At 36.1% G+C, this 19049-nt stretch overlaps 1 protein-coding gene across 1 annotated transcript in view; it reads left to right on the forward strand.

Moving 5' to 3' along the window:
• The window catches only part of SMCHD1 (structural maintenance of chromosomes flexible hinge domain containing 1), a 135499-nt gene that overhangs the window by 107123 nt on the left and 9327 nt on the right, over positions 1-19049 (forward strand). The window contains exons 43-46 of the mRNA XM_055559419.1: positions 1645-1754; positions 2143-2213; positions 8861-9032; positions 18775-18933. Of these exons, the coding sequence (XP_055415394.1) occupies positions 1645-1754; positions 2143-2213; positions 8861-9032; positions 18775-18933 (512 nt within the window). The remainder of the gene's footprint in view (positions 1-1644; positions 1755-2142; positions 2214-8860; positions 9033-18774; positions 18934-19049) is intronic.

The raw sequence follows: 19049 nt of genomic DNA on the forward strand, positions 1-19049 counted from the left end.
AAAGGTACTTAAAACAGAGAAGTGACTTACATTATCTACATTATTTTTTGTCTTCCTCACGAATATGATCTTCATTAAGATCAGTGTTACAGTATATTTCATCACATATGCTGGCCAGGTTTAATTTGCCAGTTAAATGTTATTTGTTTATATGACAGATACACATACAAACATACAACAAACAGGAAGGATGGTGAGATGTCATTATCATTAACAGACTATTTAACTCCTTTATTTGGAGTAAGAGTATAGATCAATGTCTTTTGTCCTATTGTAAGTCCTATAAAAATAAACAGCCATCATTTAGGTAGAGAAGGTCTCTATTGGAACTGCCATTAGCAAAATTGAAATGTAAGAGAGCATCTAGTTGGGATGTTACATCTGTGTTTTAATATAAATCTGTTTTCTCGAATTGTTTTCCCATATACTTGTCAAAATAAGTTTTTCAGAATAACCATGCAAACCAATTAGCCATTTAAGTATTTTATGTGTACTCTAGTTTTGACTATTTTTAAAAATCTGCCTTAAAAGACTCAAGCAAAATGGTGATAGCAAAGCAAAAAAAAAATTAGAATATATAACAGAATATTGACCAAAAATTTTCTCAGATTCCTAAACAAAGTTTTGCAAGGCCTACAGTTGAGTAGGAATGGGACTTGAAGGAGAATGGAAACTATAAATTAAGAACTTACTGTGTCATTTAACTAACATTTTATTTCACTTTGTAATCTAAACATAAATCAAGCAAACAGCTGGAATTTGAACTCAAATCTGTCTGCTTCTAAAATCTCCCACTCTGCTCCCAGTCAGTACCCATTTTAAATAACATTAAATAACATGGGATGTCCTATCAAATCATTGTAACTGTGTTGAAAAGAGTAATAATTTTTCTGAAAGTAATTTTCCCTTCAGGAGGTCTTCTTTTTTTTTTTTTCATTATCCCTGAGGATCAAATGAAGAATGCTTTATTTAGGGAAAGTATGAATTTGGTATTTAAGGCTAATGCTTGCTCTAAAAACTAGTTATTCTTACTTCCTGGTCTTGTGCCTCCTACTGGGATTGAGTTGACTAGCTCTTAAAGCCACTCCCCCCTCTACTTCTACCTGCACAATTTGGGGAAAGCTACCCTATGTGGGCAGAGAAAGCCCTGACACCCCAGTCAGCCCCCATCTCTTGAATCTCATTGTTATCCCTGGATTTCAATTGCTCATTCTGAACACTGTGTCAGAGGACAGGTGGCCAGAGTACTGGGCGGCTGCTTTTCCATGTTCTCAGCCTTGGCCTTGCCTGTGCCCTCAGCCATTGTAGGGCCACTGTCCGCATGAGAGAGTCATATCATTGGCATTCTAGGTTAGGGCCAGCTTGAGAGGCTGCATCTCTTCTTTCCTTGTCAGAACTAAACAAAGCTTAGTTTATATCAGTTTTACAAACTAATTGAGGACAGATAAAACTAAGCAGGTATTTTTTTTAATGGTAAATATTGTTTTCATTTCCAAAGGCGTAACAGTTAAGCATTTAGGAGTATTACCTGTGCATAGGGAGTTGTGATCACAGAGATAATCAGTGTATTCATATGTTTTTCATCATATATGTATTTTTTGATGATAAGTTACATATTTTGTTTAAAACATTTTTTAAATTCAGACCTCTACCTCATTACCGAAATGGAAAATTGTATTTTAAACCCATTGGAGACCCTGTCTTTGCCCGAGACTTGTTGACTTTTCCAGATAACGTAGAACACTGTGAAACAGGTAAGAAAGTTGTGACATTTTTTATACATATGTTATGCATGTGATTCAGATACTTAAATTACTGATTATGGAAAATTATGTTCTTATTTAGTTTATAAATGATAGTTGTATTAATATTTACTTCTCTTATTTGTCCTATTAGAAGAAAGTATTGAATAAAATTCCTATGTTAGCATTATTTCTAAGAAAACTTCATAATACTATATGTTAAATTTTTTTTTAATATGTTATTTATTTTTTTTTTTTTTTCAAATGTTTCATGTGCAGTCATTGTATTTCAACTTCTGGGTACACAACAGCATGCTCACCAGCAGAAGTCTGTGTTAATATTTTAATATGACCAAAAAAGATATCATAATTTTAACATTTTGTTTGTTGAATTTTTTAGTATTTGGTATGCTGTTAGGAGACACTATTATTTTGGATAATTTGGATGCTGCCAATCATTACAGAAAAGAGGTATGTACTTGAATTCTTTTTTAATTTGTAGCTCCAATTTTACTGTGTGTTTTAAAATTTAATGTTAGAGATCTATAAAGAATTTTATCTTGAGATACATGTGCAAATGACAGCAACACCAATTTAAATCCTATAAATTGATAAGCAGCATGAATCTGAGCAAAATATATGAATGAATTTGCCAAGATGCAAATTAAAATGAAATGTTTGCGGGCTGTGAAATTGTCTGAGTTTCAACATCAATGTCTATTAATGGTGGTATTGAAAAAGAGTTATCTCAGATAATGTTGTTGGAAACACAATTTGAGGCAGCCCTTGTTTATTGGTTGTTAGGGCTGTAACAAAGTACCACAGACTGGGTGGCTTAAACAGTAGAAATGTGTTGTCTCACAGTTCTGCTGGCTTGAAATCCAAATGCAAGGTGTGAGAAGGGCCAGTTCTTTCCAGGGGTTATAAGGGAAGGAGTCTGTTCCATGCCTTTCTCCTTGGTTGGCAGATGGTCATTCTCCCTGCATCTGTTTGCATCTAATGCTTATGTACCCAAATTTCTCCTTTATTTAAGGACACTACTCATTGGATTAGAGCCCACTGTTATGACCTCATTTTAATTTGATTGTTAAGACCCAGTCTTCAATTCACGTCACATTTTTGAAGAACTGGGGGGGTTAGGACATTAACACAGGGATTCTGAGGGATACAATGCATCTGATAATACCTTTGCAGAGCATTTAGCAATATAAATGTTTATCGATTGCTACATAACAAACACTTCAAAAGTTAGTGGCTTTAAGCAGTAACAGCATGTTAGTTCTCATTCCTTGCTGGGTTTCTCTAAGTAGTGTTGGCTACTTGCACTGGGATGGTGAAAGCTCCAAGCGCCTCCCTCACACAGCTGGCAGCTGATGCTGCTTGCCACTGTGATTTAGCTATAGCTGGCCAGAGCCACCTCTGGGGCTGCCACCTACACCATTGTTCTCAGCCCCCCTCATGGGTGTGTGAGGTAACGCCATTAAGGTTTTTAGAAACCTTTTTCTCGCTAAAAGCATCTGGAAAGCAGTGCCTTAAATCTTTCTGAGGTCTTAACATAGGGGCATCCTTCAGTTCAGTTCAGCTCAGTCGCTCAATCGTGTCCAACTCTTTGCGACCACATGAATTGCAGCACGCCAGGCCTCCCTGTCCATCACCAGCTCCCAGAGTTCACTCAAACTCACGTCCATCGAGTTGGTGATGCCATCCAGCCATCTCATCCTCTGTTGTCCCCTTCTCCTCCTGCCCCCAGACATCCTTCACTTGACTTTGATTCCAAGGCTACATTATACTGACTGTGCACTGGGTTTGATCTTAGCCTGGAGGCTCTCCGTTTCTTTTTCAACAACATTTTTTTGGCCAAACAGTCTGGGAAGGAAAAACTGTCCAACTCAGCAAATTCTTGATTAGAAATATTTGAAATTATTTCTGAAAATGAATTAATTCCTACTTAGTTTATCTCCCATTCATACTGGCTCATTCATAACTGACTACTGGCTGGTCACACAGCAGGGGTTGTAGGCTGGCAGACTTAGATCTCTCCACACAAGCCACTCCTTGTGGCTGCTGGGGATTTTATCAGTGGCATCTGGGTCCTAAGAAGGAAAGTTACAGTGGTAAAGACAGAAGTTACAGGTCTCTTAAGTCCCAGTGTCGGGAAGTACATTTGGTTGGTCAGAATCTGGCCAGCCTAGATCCAAATGGGGGAATAGGGAGTTTGGAATAGAGTCTTTCCTTTCCATGGGACAGGCAAAGTAGATGCCGCCTTCTTTATATCATCATATATTAAGATAATTTATCTTACAGACATGCTCTCACAAAAATATTCACTGGAATGTTTAAGAATTTTTATCAGGAAATTTTGAAAGCAGTGTAAAGGCCATCAGTTAGGATTGCACCACTCCATTATGGTAATTTATACAGTAGAATAGTATGTATCTATTAAAAATATTTAAAGCAGATTGATGTGTCCTAATGAAGAAGACTTGCAAAATACATTGTTTCGTTGAAAAGCTGCAAAATGATAATGTACAAAATTAAGCCCTTTAGAAAATAAGTTTATGTAGTTTAAACAAGATGGGAGAATATATTGTATACTGTTGTATTTATTAAGAAAGATTAATCTTTCTATATTACTTTTAAGTTTTTCTTCATGAGGAAAGAAAGGCAATCTGTTGTGAAGAAGGGCCTTTCAGAGGGCTGTTGTCAAGACTGAATAAAATAAGAAAAGAAGAAATGAATAAAATTTCAGTAAAGGAATGATCTATTTGAATCTGAAATCCAAAGGTCTTGAATTTGTTGATATAAAAGAAGTATTAAATTTAATAAATATGGTGTTAGGGACTTGGAAATAGGTGATAAACATGTATGTAAACATTATAGGCTTGCAAAATATTATAGCTGAAAATGAGTGAGAGTAGTTACTGAAGAGAAAACAGAAGTCAGTTTAAAATATGATCTAGTACTCTTAAATAGTGTATTATAAAATCATGGATATCTTAAAATCATATAGTCTAATACTCTAGATGAGAAACCTTAAGTACAAAACAAATAGTGGTTCTGTATCAAGTCATAGTACTAATTCATGGCAAAACTAGAACTACTCAGAACAGATTTTCTATGTGCCCAGTTAGAAGAAATAGTAAGTGTGTCTTCAGTTTAGGAGAGCTAAATTATGAGATTACTGAAAATTAAACAGCCAATTGGGGAAAACTATTTGGCGTCTTCATGAATGGTTCCTTTTGAACTTAAAAATGGCTCTAATACACTATATCAGAAAATGGCTGTGGATGAGGAAGTTGCTGTATTCTGATGGTGATTACCATGTTTATATGTCCTGAATTATAAGCCAGAAATCATACCCATTAGAAGTTATGACAATATATAATCTATTAGGAGAAGGTGAGTAGCTTACTAGTGAGGATGAATTAGCAAGTTGAGTAATAATTGGAAGATTCTGTCAATAGTTCAGTCTGTTATTTGGACACCTACAATGTATGAGACACAGTGAGGTGCTGTTAATTACTGAATAACCAGCTCTGTTGAGTCGAGTGGTGGGACCCTAATTTGTAGCTTTTGCAGCCCCCGCAGTGTGAATACTCATATCCTGGCTGACTTCCAGCGGCCTCTGTGTGGTCACTGACTGAGGCGTTCAGAAGGACCTGGTTCTCATGACCCAGTAAATGCTGGTTCTAGCATATCACTAGCACAGTGCTAGGCTTTGAGGGTTATACAAAAATGGACTAGACAACTCAGATAGCCAAAGAAAGTGCTAGCAGAGGTGAACTAATAGGCCATTTCAAAAGGCTGATTCTAGCTATATATCATTAAGATATCTTACTGTAAGAACTGGCAAAAAAGTAAGAATTCTAAGTGAAGGTGAAAACCCAGAGAGATGAACATAACACTGAAGCCTAATTTTTCTTTGAGAATATTTGTCAAACTAATGGAACTTGAGCATCTGTTGTCTCTCCCTTGGAAGGCTCAGAGGGTAAGACATACCAGAATGTGAAATCTGCTCGAAGAACCTCTTTCCCGGTAAATTAGAATCCCCGAGAGGCATAAGACTGGCATAAGACTGAACAAAAGAAATGAACTTCCTCCTCCATCTCAACTCCAGGCATTTCTGGACTGAAACAAAACTGCCTTTCTTGAACTTTAGCACTAAGTGGAAAATAAACAACTATTTTCCTAGAGAATGCATTAACAAATTGGTTGTCATGTATATTTGCAACCTGCATTCATAATACTTGAATGGTCTTCAAGGTAATACTTAAAGGTAAATATTTGATTTCATCTAATGCTGGACTTGCAGAGTCCTTAGATATGTCATCAGAGCAAACAAAATTCTCTCTGAAAGAATTCACCTTTATCTTAAAACTGAAGTAATTTTTATATTGAACACAAGAGCAAATATTTTAAAACATTTAAAATATATAAATGTTATAAACACGTTTATTAATATTTATTTTTATTAATATTTATTAATAAAAATATTAAACAGTTTAAATACATTTCATAATATATTTTACAAAAAAGTGTTGAATATAAGAGCAGGAAGATTTGAAAAAAATCAAAAAGAGCATCTAAAAATAAAAAGTATAATAAAAGTTAAATACTGGGCAGACTTAACAGCTTAATAGAAAATTTAGTCAATTGAAAGATAGGTCAGAAAAATTATCCAGACTGCAGCCCAGAGAGAAGGAATGTAATAGAGAATCACTAAGGATAGAGTTAAAAAATCTTTTTTAAAATGTTTAATCAGAGTGCCAAAAAGAGGAGGATAAAAGGATCATAGGTAATACCTGAAGAATTAATGGCTGAAAACTTTGAAGAACTGATGAAAAAATCAATGCATAGCTTCAAAAAAGTAATAGACTATATGTGACAAAAGCAGGGACAGCATTTGTTCCTTGTAGTTCCAGCATAGTTCCTCATAGTGATGTCTTTGCTTCCAAAGTTTTGAATGAAATCACTCCACTTACCAAATATTGTTTTCAAACTCTTCTAAAAAATGGCTTTTATGACATCTCTTGGTCAAATCATTAGGTTTCAGTAGTCTTTTTATTGTTTTCTCTTCATAAATTCTTCATGCCATTTATACCGATTGAACCCTTGTTGATTCCATTCCTTGCTAATCCTTACAGCAGTTGCAAGTACTGCCCAGAACTGTAACTCTCTTTACTCACTGAATTTGTAAATGCTGTCTTGATCTTTTCCAGGTCAGTGGTGGCGGCCTTGCAGCAGAGGCCTAGTGAGAGCTTAAGTTGGTTTTTTTTAATGGTAAATTACAGTAAAATACATATAACAAAATTTAGCGTCTAAATCATTTTTAAGTGTACAATTTCACTAGTGTTAATTACGTTCACATTGTTGTTCAGCCAATTTCCAGAACTCTTCTTTTTGTAAAACTGAAATTGTACCCGTTAAATAGCAGCTTGTCATTTCCCCTTTCTTCTGTGCCATTTGAGAATTGGAAGACTGTCCCTTTAACCACAGGCCTATAACTCATACTGTCAGTGCATTAACAAGAGGAGACAAGAAATTTGAGTGTGTTTATTATTTAAGATGGTACTAAATCTGTAAAATCATTACCTGAATCTGATTTAAAATAACAGTTATTTGATTTACTACATATATGATTATTGGATAGTAATAATATGGTAATAATATGTGAATTCAGTCTATTTTTTTAGTCTGTATTTTTAATGTTCACTTGTAGAAAGTGTACAAATCCAAACCAAAACTAAGAAAGTAAGATGTGATACTTTATTTTACTAAAAGATTCATTTCACCAAAGAATTCACCACAGATTTTCTTCAAGTAGACATTCCATTTTATTTAAATTTTATAGGAAGTATCTAATTTGGGAAAGCATCTGTCAGTTACCTTGGAATTATGCCAAAAGAATAAATATTAGTCATAATTTTCTGTTACATGTCCTATTGCCTTTTCATTTTGAAAATTGAATTGTATTTAACCTTTTATAATTCAGAAACGGCTTGATCTACTGTGTTAGATTGAATTAGGTGTTTCTACATGTTGCTAAATTGTCTTCTTTTCAGTCATTTTTTGATGTATGCATCCTATTTCATTGCGTGGATGTGCCATACTTTATGTAACTTATTGAATGTGCAAGATTCATACTTTTCATTATTAAAAGGATGTTTCAGTCTACGTTGTTCACATCTGTGATGATTTTTTCTGGCATATTCTTAGAAGTGGAATTTTTGGGTCATGCAGATTGTTAATCTTTTTAGCACTTGTCATGTTTTCTCTGAGATGGGCTGTCCCAAAGCAGATTAATGTTAATACAAGAAGACCCTTTCTCCAACATTCTGCCTGGGTGTGTGTTTTGCGTGTGTATTTTAAGTAGTGAAAATTCTCATTTGAGCTCCAAGTTATTTCAGTTTCACTTCTGATTACCAGTGAATTTGAACATTTTTTGTATATATCTCCTAGACTTTTTTTTTGAAAGCATATTCCTGAAGATCATGAAATACTAAATCTAAGTGTTTCTCTTTTATTCCCTAGCTTCTCTGAAAAATTTAATTCTCGACTAACACTTAATACTTCCCTTTCCATGTCTTAGGTTTTACTACATAATTCTAGTTTCCCCAGCTCTCAGATCTCTGGCTCTTTCTCTTCGTACAGCTGAAATCCTCTGAAGAGTCATCCCTTTGCTCTTCGGTTTGTATTTTCTTCAGTCTAATACAGTACTCTTTTTGCTATCCTTTGGTCATCTGGAAAACTTAGGTCTAACAGAAGGAAACTAAGTGATACAGCCTGGATACTGCTTTGGGTTTCTAGAAGCACACAAATCTCTGGCTTGTCTCTCTTCCTTCCTCTTATCAATCAAGCCATCAGTCTCAGTTTCACTTTTTCTATTTGTCTTTCCTCTGTTCTAGTTTAGGTAACACTTATGAGGCAGTCTAATTCATCTCTCTGCCTCTCGTTTTCCCCCCAGTCATCTTACACATCACTAGCTAATTAATTTTGCAAAAATAGTACCATAATCATTGTCATTTCTTATCTCAGAATCCTTAAATAATTTCTCCTTTCTTAGAGCAGTTGAGTTAAATTTTATAGACTGACTAATTATATCCTGTTACTTACAATAGGTTGTTAAAATTACACACTGTCCTACACTGCTGACCAGAGATGGAGATCGCATTCGAAGTAATGGGAAGTTTGGGGGCCTTCAGAATAAAGCTCCTCCAATGGATAAACTCCGGGGAATGGTGTTTGGAGCTCCAGTACCAAAACAGTGCCTGATCTTAGGGGAGCAAATAGGTAGGTTAAATAAGTACTTAATAATTTCTCATTTGATTTTAACCCTTTATTTGGACCTTATTTATTGAGACTCTAGCATTGAAACTTAACCATTAACAGATAAAAATAAGATGTTTTTATCCAGTACTTCCAGCTTTCTAACACCAAATAGTTTTGAAATACATATATAGGAAGTAGGTTTTCCCTCCTGTTCTCATTCTTATCTTGAAATAAAGGAAAGATTTCCTTGTTGAATAAACCAGTATCTCATCAAACCTTAATACTTCTTTTTATATCAAAGTTGTTAACGATCTAGATTTATCTTTCTGGTGTGCGTGACATGTGACCTCCCTTCTGCAGGCTGTGTCGCCTTGTTTCTGGTCAGCTGATACAATTGTCTGTACCTCCGTGCTCTGAAGTGCTTATACTTTACAGGAGGGTCCCAAATGGGCCATCACCTAAGAGTTGTTTGCTTTTAACTTTATATAGTTCTAATATGCTTGATATCTACTTTCCCAGCGAAAAGTAGTTTGTTGCTAACTCAAGATAGTAAATTGTAGTTAAACTGTATCAAAGTTTATCATCTTAATTATTTTTAAATGGGTAGCTCACTAGTGGTAAGTACATTCACACTCTTGTGTAACCAGTCTTCAGAAACCTTTTCACTTTGTAAAACTGAAGCTGCATACCCATTAAGCAGCAACTCCCTGCCTCCCCTCTTGTCACCTGCCCGCCACACAGGTTTCTGTCTCTGAATTTGACTCCTCCAGGCACCTCAGTATGTGTCAAATCAGAGTGTCCCTTTGCGACTGGCTAACGTCACTCGGTGTCATGTCCTCCAGGCAGGTCAGTGTTGTAGGAGTGTAACTCTGTGTGTGTCACAGTGTGTGTCAGAATTTCTTTTTAAGACTGAATAATATTCTGTTGTATGAATATACACATTTTGTGGGTTTTTAGAGTATAGTATACATAGAGAAAGGTGCACATTTCAAAGCATACACGTTTTTCACAAAATGAACATTGCTTCTGTATTAAGAAACGGAACGTTATCAGCCCCACAGAAGGCCTCCAGGCCTCTTCCAGTCATAGCCCTATCCCTCTCAAAAGGATAACAACTTTTTTGACTTAAAAGAGTATAGATTCATTTTTTCCATTTTTGTACTTTATCTACATGGAATTATACAAGTCATGGATTTTGTGTCTGGCTTTGTTCAGCCCTGTGTTGTGTGTGTGTATAGTTGTAGTTCATTTTAATTGCAGGATAGTATCCCCTTGTGTAAATACACCACAGTTTATTTCTTTATTATTATACTGCTGAGGAATTTGGGTAGTATCTAGCTTGGGGTTTCTACTTCAGCCACCAACTACGTTTAAAATAGTAACTGAGAAAGATGGTAGGAAAAAGGCTGTTTTGTATTCTTTATGAGAGAGTCAGGTGCAGCTGCAAGAGATACATGGGAGAGGCTCAGACAGACAAAGCTGGTGTAGTCACAGTCCTAGGACAGGAGGCACCGCCTGCCACTCAAGGCCACATGGAAGACACTGGGGTGGTCAGGACGCAGAAGACAGGAGCATGTAGAGTGCTTCTGCCACAGCCTTTATATGGGGGATTTACTGGAAGAAGCACAAGCTGGAATCAAGATTGCCGGGAAAAATATCAATAACCTCAGATATGCAGATGACACCACCCTTATGGCAGAAAGTGAAGAGGAACCAAAAAGCCTCTTGATGAAAGTGAGAGAGGAGAGGGAAAAAGTTGGCTTAAAGCTCAACATTCAGAAAACGAAGATCATGGCATCCGGTCCCATCACTTCCTGGGAAATAGATGGGGAAACAGTGTCAGACTTCATTTTTTGGGGCTCCAGAATCACTGCAGATGGTGACTGCAACCATGAAATTAAAAGATGCTTGCTCCTTGGCAGAAAAGTTATGACCAACCTAGATGCATATTGAAAAGCAGAGACATTACTTTGCCAACAAAGGTCCATCTAGTCAAGGCTATGGTTTTTCCAGTGGTTATGTATGGATGTGAGAGTTGGACTGTGAAGAAAGCTGAGCGCCAAAGAATTGATACTTTTGAACTGTGGTGTTGGAGAAGACTCCTGAGAGTCCCTTGGACTGCAAGGAGATCCAACCAGTCCATTCTAAAGGAGATCAGCCATGACACATTCTTTGGAAGGACTGATGCTAAAGCTGAAACTCCAATACTTTGGCCACCTCATGCGAAGAGCTGACTCATTGGAAAAGACTCTGATGCTGGGAGGGATTGGGGGCAGGAGGAGAAGGGGACGACAGAGGATGAGATGGCTGGATGGCATCACCCACTTGATGGATGTGAGTCTGAGTGAACTCTGGGAGTTGGTGATGGACAGGGAGGCCTGGCGTGCTGTGATTCTTGGGGTTGCAAAGAGTCGGACACGACTGAGCGACTGAACTGAATGTAAAACTTGACTAGAGGAAATCACAAGTAGCAGTATTAGTGTCAAGGCAATGGCACTAAAAGTACAAAGATGAATTCATTTTGATAACATATATTTGATACTAGAGGTTCAAAAGTTAACGAACTTGATACAGCAAATTACAAAATCAGAATTCTTAAAACTGCTGATTGTACAAAGACAGAAACCTTATTATGAGAAACCATTAATCCATGACAGGTCCTTAGTCAAAAAACAAGACATTTTCTACCTAATAAGTTGTAATACCAGTACCTTAGGTATTTATAGGATACGTCATAAAAAATGGTCATAAATTCAGTTGATAAAATTGCTACTCAGCTACAATGAGAGTACAAATTATAAAAAGCAAATTTTACTTATATTTTTAATATAATGTAACAGAACTAAAAATAACTTACTTCTTCCCAAAGTAAGCTCAAATAGGTAGATATTTAGAAACAACTATTTTTTCAAAAAAGTTTTAACTATTAAAGAGAAAAAGAACATTACACATTATATGTAGGAGGCATGAATAAACAGCCAAGATCAAATGTAAATCCACAGGCTTAATGCTTTTATTATTAAATGAGAAAAAAAAATTTAACCATTCAACTCAAATGACAGGAGGAAAAAAATACATCTCAAGAAACAAGTACAGCCAAATGAATTGGGAAAAAAGAATACCTTTGTATCAAATAATATATAATTCCTGAAGGTGGTCTTTGGGCAAAATAAATACAAAAAGTAATGACTCCGAGAATACATTCAGACAGAGATTTCTTAGGTTTCTATAATATTATAAATACATTTAGTATGTCCAAATAAAATGGACTACATTCTGGAAAATTGCAAATCAAATGAACAAAATTGATTTAAATAAGGCAGAAAACTTATATAGGCCATTGCCTGAGGATATGTTCAGAAAGCTAACTCCATCCTGTAGGTTTTTCATGAGTGAATTTCAAATATAATTTGTTTCAGAATATAGATAAATATGGAGATCACTCAGGCCATCTTATGAAACTGATAGCAAACCTGTTTCCAAAAATGGCACAGGCAAAGAAAACTTCTGTGACCACTCTTCAGCTGTGTTCAGGAAGTTCTTAACACGGTAGGACAGAAATCAGAAAGCTTTATCTTGACAGTAACACTTTATTTTATTGTTCCTTTTATCTGCAGTGGTTTTGCCCTAGATAATGTGCATGGCTTGCTTCTTTTCTTTCCTATTGTATAATGTCACACCTTCGTCGACTTCTCTGACCAGCCAGTCTAAAATAGAAGCACCCACCTTGGAGAAATGGGCTTCTTGACATACAAGTACTGGCAGATGTGAGAAAAGAAAACATTTTATAGTTATTTTTTTTAAGTTTACATAATTTTAAAGCACCTTGAAGAAAATAGAAGGGCAAATGACAAACTGGGGGAAATTGCATGTGTGGTAGACAAAGGTGTTGTAGTGTCTTATTAACAGCAGCCTTTAAAAGGCAAGAAAAAGGACAACAACTGATAGAAAAATGGATGACATGAATAAGCAATTTTCAAGGGAATAATAATAGTTACTGTTGGAGGGCTTATTATGTCCCACATACATTATTAAGCTTATCACTTGAATTTCATTTACTGCTGTTCTCCTCATTTTACAGATGAGGAATTTGAGTCTTTAAAAGGTGAGATAACTTATCCAAGTTCAGGATAGTGTATGCGTTCATTTGTCCAGTGACACAAGAGAGTAGAAAGAAAACATTTTTTCCCTGAATACATAATTGAGATAATTTACTTCTCCATTACCCTTTTCTGTATATTTCCAGACCTGCCTCAGTATGTATCACTTTTATAATCAGAAAATGTTACCGATTGGTGTTTTTGTTTTTCTAACTAATTGTTTTTAATACTCATTTTCTTTGAACCAATAATTGATCTTATAGGAAAGAAGCCTAAGTAAACAGTTCTAAATACAAGCAGGACTTTCTTTTTTTCTTTCTCAGATAGATAGTATAGCCTTGTTTTTCAAGGAAAACATAAGAAATGTTAAATGCTTTAACTGAATTTATATTCTGAGAGATGTCTATTAAAATTTCATTTGGAAAGTACATAGAAAATAAAATTACAAAAATCACACATGTTAAAAATCAAACCTGCAGACATGTGGAATGAAAACAAAAAAGTGAGGTGGTAGACCTATCAGTTTTTTCCCAATCTCTCTCTTTTCTGTATTAGCCCGAGTTTTCTGTAGAGATCATATAAGTAGAAATAACTTTTTTTAAATATTAAAAATAAAATAACTGAACATTGTAGAAGCCAGGATATGACTGTAAGAAAGGAGAGTTGTTCATAGCAACTGAAGAAAGAAAAGGAATTTTAAAATTTCCGATAAGTAATCAATGTGTAGTTTATAACTGTGACATCATCAGTCTCAACACTTTCATATACTCCAAATACATAGTATGCACCTGGCCAGCCTAGACATTATTTATGTTTTATTATGTCATGCTTAATTTGTTAATACTAATATTTAACCTCTCTGTACATTTATTGGGTTTTTTGTTGTTTTAAGTAAAACTATTCTTAATTTTTTATTTTTAATATTTTTAAGAGGTAGCAACCAAGATTATTGAAGGTTTGTGGTTTTCAGGACAAAGATATTTTGTTCTGTTTTGTTTTATACTTACTGGAAATTGAGCAGATTGAATGCCTGTGGACCTGTCTACTAGCCACCCCTATTTCATTTACACCCACCCCTCTCTCAGCTTGCCTCCTTCCTGTTCACCCCTGCTGAAGGCTTTTGGAACAGATCAGAGCAGAAGTTCTAGTAAATTTTTTCACCAATTTTTTTTACCCAGTTTACAAGTATTTATCAGTTTTTTGCCAATGCAGAACACAAAGTTTTAAGAGACCTAAATGATACTGAATATATCTACTTACCTGTCTAACTGCTTGCATCCTCCAGTGGTGAGAAGATGGCTTCTGCCTTCTTCAGTTCAGTTCAGTTCATTTGTTCAGTCGTGTCCTACTCTTTGCGACCCCATGAACTGCAGCACGCCAGGCCTCCCTGTCCATCACCAACTCCCAGAGTTCACCCAAACCCATGTCCATTGAGTCAGTGATGCCATCCAACCATCTCATCCTCTGTCGTCCCCTTCTCCTCCTGCCCTCAATCTTTCCCAGCATCAGGATCTTTTCAAATGAGTCAGCTCTTCACATCAGGTATCCAAAGTATTGGAGCTTGAGCTTCAATATCAGTCCTACCAATGAACACCCAGGACTGATCTCCTTTAGGATGGACTGGTTGGATCTCCTTGCAGTCCAAGGGACTCTCAAGAGTCTTCTCCAACACCACAGTTCAAAAGCATCAATTCTTCGGCGGTCAGCATTCTTTATAGTCCAACTGTCACATCTATATGACCACTGGAAAAACCATAGCCTTGACTAGACGGACCTTTGTTGACAAAGTAATGTCTCTGCTTTTCAATATGCTGTCTAGGTTGGTCATAACTTTCCTTCCAAGGAGTAAGCGTCTTTTAATTTCATGGCTGCAGTCACCATCTGCAGTGATTTTGGAGCCCAGAAAAATAAAGTCAGCCACTGTTTCCCCATCCATTTGCCATGAAGTGATGGGACCAGATGCCATGATCTTAGTTTTCTGAATCTGCTTCCTTAGCAACCCCAAATACTTGTCTAGTAACAGCTCTTCAGATATAGGTATTTTCAACTATTTGTATTATTTTTAGTAGTGTTGTTTCTTTCCCTGGATACATTGAAATAATCTGTATATCTTTCTTAATAAATAGCATACAGAAATGAACACATTGTAATTTGAGCTTTTGTCCTTTCATATGAACTAATTTTTTATTTTAAAGTATTTTTTCACTATTTTCTTAGTAAAGCATCATTAGTTTTTTCCTATATAATTAAAATTTTCAAACAACATATAATGTATGAGCTCTGAAATCATTTATAAACAGAATTAAGTATGAATTTTTGGTTTTTCTCCTTTGAAAAATTTTATTAAATGAATTAGAAAAGACTTTTTATAACACCATGGTAAATAGGAATTACATTTCATATCAAAAAATTGGGAGTTGCTAAGGCATATTAGCTCAGAATCCTCCAAGCTAAGCTTCAGTAGAAGCTGAACCTGAACCAAGAACTTCCAGATGTACAAGCTGGATTTAGAAAAGGCAGAGGAACCAGAGGTCAAATTGCTGACATCTGCTAGATCATAGAAAAAGCAAGGGAATTCCAGAAAAACATCTACTTCTGTTTCATTGACTCCACTAAAGCCTTTGTCTGTGTGGATCACAATAAACAGTGGAAAATTCTTAAAGAAATAGGAATACCAGACCACCTTACCTGCCTCCTGCGAAACCTGTATGCAGGTCAAGAAGCAGCAGTTAGAGCCGGACATGGAACAACAGACTTTAAAATTGGGAAAGAATTACATCAAGGCTATATATTGTCGCCCTGCTTATTTAACTTATATGCAGAGTACATCATACAAAATGCCAGGCTGCAAGCTGGAATCAAGATTCCCGGGAGAAATATCAGTAACCTCAGATATGCAGATGACACCACCCTAATGGCAGAAATCGAAGAGAAACTGAAGAACCTCTTGAAGAAAGTGAAAGAGGAGATTGAAAAAGCTGGGTTAGTAACTCAACATTACAAAAAATGAAGATCACGGCATCCAGTCCCATCACTTCATGGCAAATAGATGGGGAAACAACGGAAATAGTGAGAGACTTTATTTTCTTGGGCTTTAAAATCACGGCAGATGGTGACTGCAGCCATGAAATTAAAAGATGCTTGCTCCTTGGAAGAAAAGCTATGAAAAACCGAGGCAGCATATTAAAAAGCAGATTCATCACTTTGCCAACAAAGGTCTGTCTAGTCAAAGCTATGGTTTTTCCAGTAGTCATGTATGGATGTTGAGAGTTGGACCATAAAGAAGGCTGGGTGCTGAAGAATTGATGCTTTTAAAATGTGGTGTTGGAGAAAACTCTTGAGAGTCTCTTGGATTGCAAGGAGATCCAACCAGTCAGTCCTAAAGGAAATCAGTCCTAATATTGGAAGGACTGATGCTGAAGCTGAAGCTCCAGTACTTTGGCCACCTGATGTGAAGAGCCGACTGATTGGAAAGACCCTGATGCTGGGAAAGATTGAAGGAGAGGAGGAGGAGGGGACAACAGAGGATGAGTTGGTTGGATGGCATCACCTACTCACTGGACATGAGTTTGAGCAAGCTCCTGGAGATGGTAAAGGACAGGGAAGCCTGATGTGCTGCAGTCCATGGGTTGCAAAGAGTCAGACACAACTGAGCAACTGAACGAAAACAACAAAGGCATATTGAGTTAAGTTGCTTCTATCCATCTTAGGCATAAAATATTTGCTGTTAGTGTTCCATTTAATAGAAAGTATTTAATACTCCATCTTTCAGTTTTATAAATAACAAGTTGATTAATATAAAGCCTTTGAATATATTGTTTCTTGAGTATTTAAAAGGTAAAAGAACCTCATGACTCACAAAGTAGGATTCAACCCTTAATCACTTAAAATTTTTTTACATTGTCTTCTGAATTAGGTAGCATCCCTGACATATGGGTCTGAACATCATTTTGTACCTTATTCACATAGAAAATAAGCACTATTTTATGCACATAGAAAAATGAAATTAGAAGTACTTTCAAACCAGAAAACCAGACTTTTTTTAGTGGCTACCTCTGAGTTCCCAATAAGTCATAAGAAATTAAGACACATAAGGACTTTGTCATTACTGAATTACACATATGGAATTTGTATTTAAATATATATGAACATGCTCATAATGTTCACAGGTGTGTGTGTGTGTGCTTACTCATTCCCAGAAAGCTGGATATTTTTTTTAAATACTGTTATTGATCCTTAAAGTATAGAAAATCCCATATATCATATACTCTTGACTAAATTGATTTCTTCCACAGGTTCATATGTAAACCCACTGTGTATATTTATTAAACATATGGGTGTCTATATGCCCGTTCCCATGAATACTGAACATTTTTGTGTGACTAGAGTCTCAAAGGGTCAAATAGGAAACATTTTAGGCCTATGAGCCAGGAGACAAAATTGAGGGTGTTATGAACGCATTTATATAACCGTTTAGAATGGAATCATTTAAAACTGTATAAACCATTCTTAGCCCATGGACTAAAGTATAGTCAGTGTATTTAAGCTATAGTGTCTAGTAATTCATACAAATAGGCAATAAATAGTCTCAAACTTTACTAATGTAATATATTTTTAAACAAAGAAAGTTACATTTTTTGAAAGCTAAGTGTCCAGAGTGTTTGAAAGCTGTGTTTAAGGAAATGGCCATGTCTGTTAGAAGCAATGATGTTCTAATAATGCCATGTTTAATGCATTCTTCCCCCTACCCCAAATTTGTGTGGAATTAGATTGAATACTGAATATCAAACAGGATGTAAACACTGACTGAGAAGGTGAATTTTTTTTTTTTTTTTAATTGTGGTAAAAGTCACACTCAGTTGAGTTCAGTCGCTCAGTCATGTCTGACTCTTTGCGACCCTGTGAACTGCAGCGCGCAAGGCTTCCATGTGTATCACCAACTCCCGGAGCTTGATCCAACTCTTGTCTGTCAAGTTGGTGATGCCATCCAACCATCTTATCCTCTGTTACATAAAATACACTATTTCAGCCGTATTTAAACTATACAGCTCAGTGGCACTGAGTACACTCATATTGTTGTGCAACTCTCACCATCATCCATGTCCTGAATTTTTCACTTTCCTAAACTGGAACTCTGTCCCCATTGAACACTAAGTCCCCATTCTCACTCCAAACCTCTCTTCCATCCACTAGCCCCTGGCATCTACCAGTGTACTTTCTGACTGAATTTGACTATTCTAGTTACCTCATATAAGTGGAGTCAAACAGTATTTGTATTGGTGCAGACAAATACTGCTTGACTCCACTTATATGAGGTAACTAGAAGAGTCAAATTCAGTCAGAAAGTATACTGGTAGATGACAGGGGCTAGTGGAATGCATTTTAAGGTTAATATATGTCCTACAAGCAGTTTGTATCTTCTTTTCCCTGTACAGTAAATTTATTAAAGTCAAGCAGCTGAAGAAAATTAAGATTTAATAAGCACCAGTCTTGTGCCAGGATCTAAACCGTGTTTTTTTCTTGCATTTGTTTACTGTGAACGTTAAAAGTAGTTCCATGTGTTACTGTAACACAACACTCAGTGTTGCTGGCTCTTCTTTCCTAAAATACTGTTTTGATATGATATCAGTAGTTTTAATCGAATATCTCTGGTTTCTTTGTAGATCTTCTTCAGCAGTACCGCACTGCTGTGTGCAGGTTGGGCAGTGTGAACGAGGATCTTAATGGGCAGCTGAAGTACCTTCACACTCCCGATATGAAGAGGAAAAAACAAGAACTTGATGAACACGAAAAGAATCTCAAACTAATAGAGCAAAAACTAGGTACTGTACTTTCTGCCAGATCCTTCTCTGCATGAAGATAGTGTGCATGATTGGAGAGAATTGAGCTCCAAGAAGAAACAGTGTGAATAACCCAGAACTTAAATCATAGACACTCT

The sequence above is a fragment of the Bubalus kerabau genome, chromosome 21 (assembly GCF_029407905.1).
Source record: "Bubalus kerabau isolate K-KA32 ecotype Philippines breed swamp buffalo chromosome 21, PCC_UOA_SB_1v2, whole genome shotgun sequence".
NCBI lineage: Eukaryota > Metazoa > Chordata > Mammalia > Artiodactyla > Bovidae > Bubalus > Bubalus kerabau.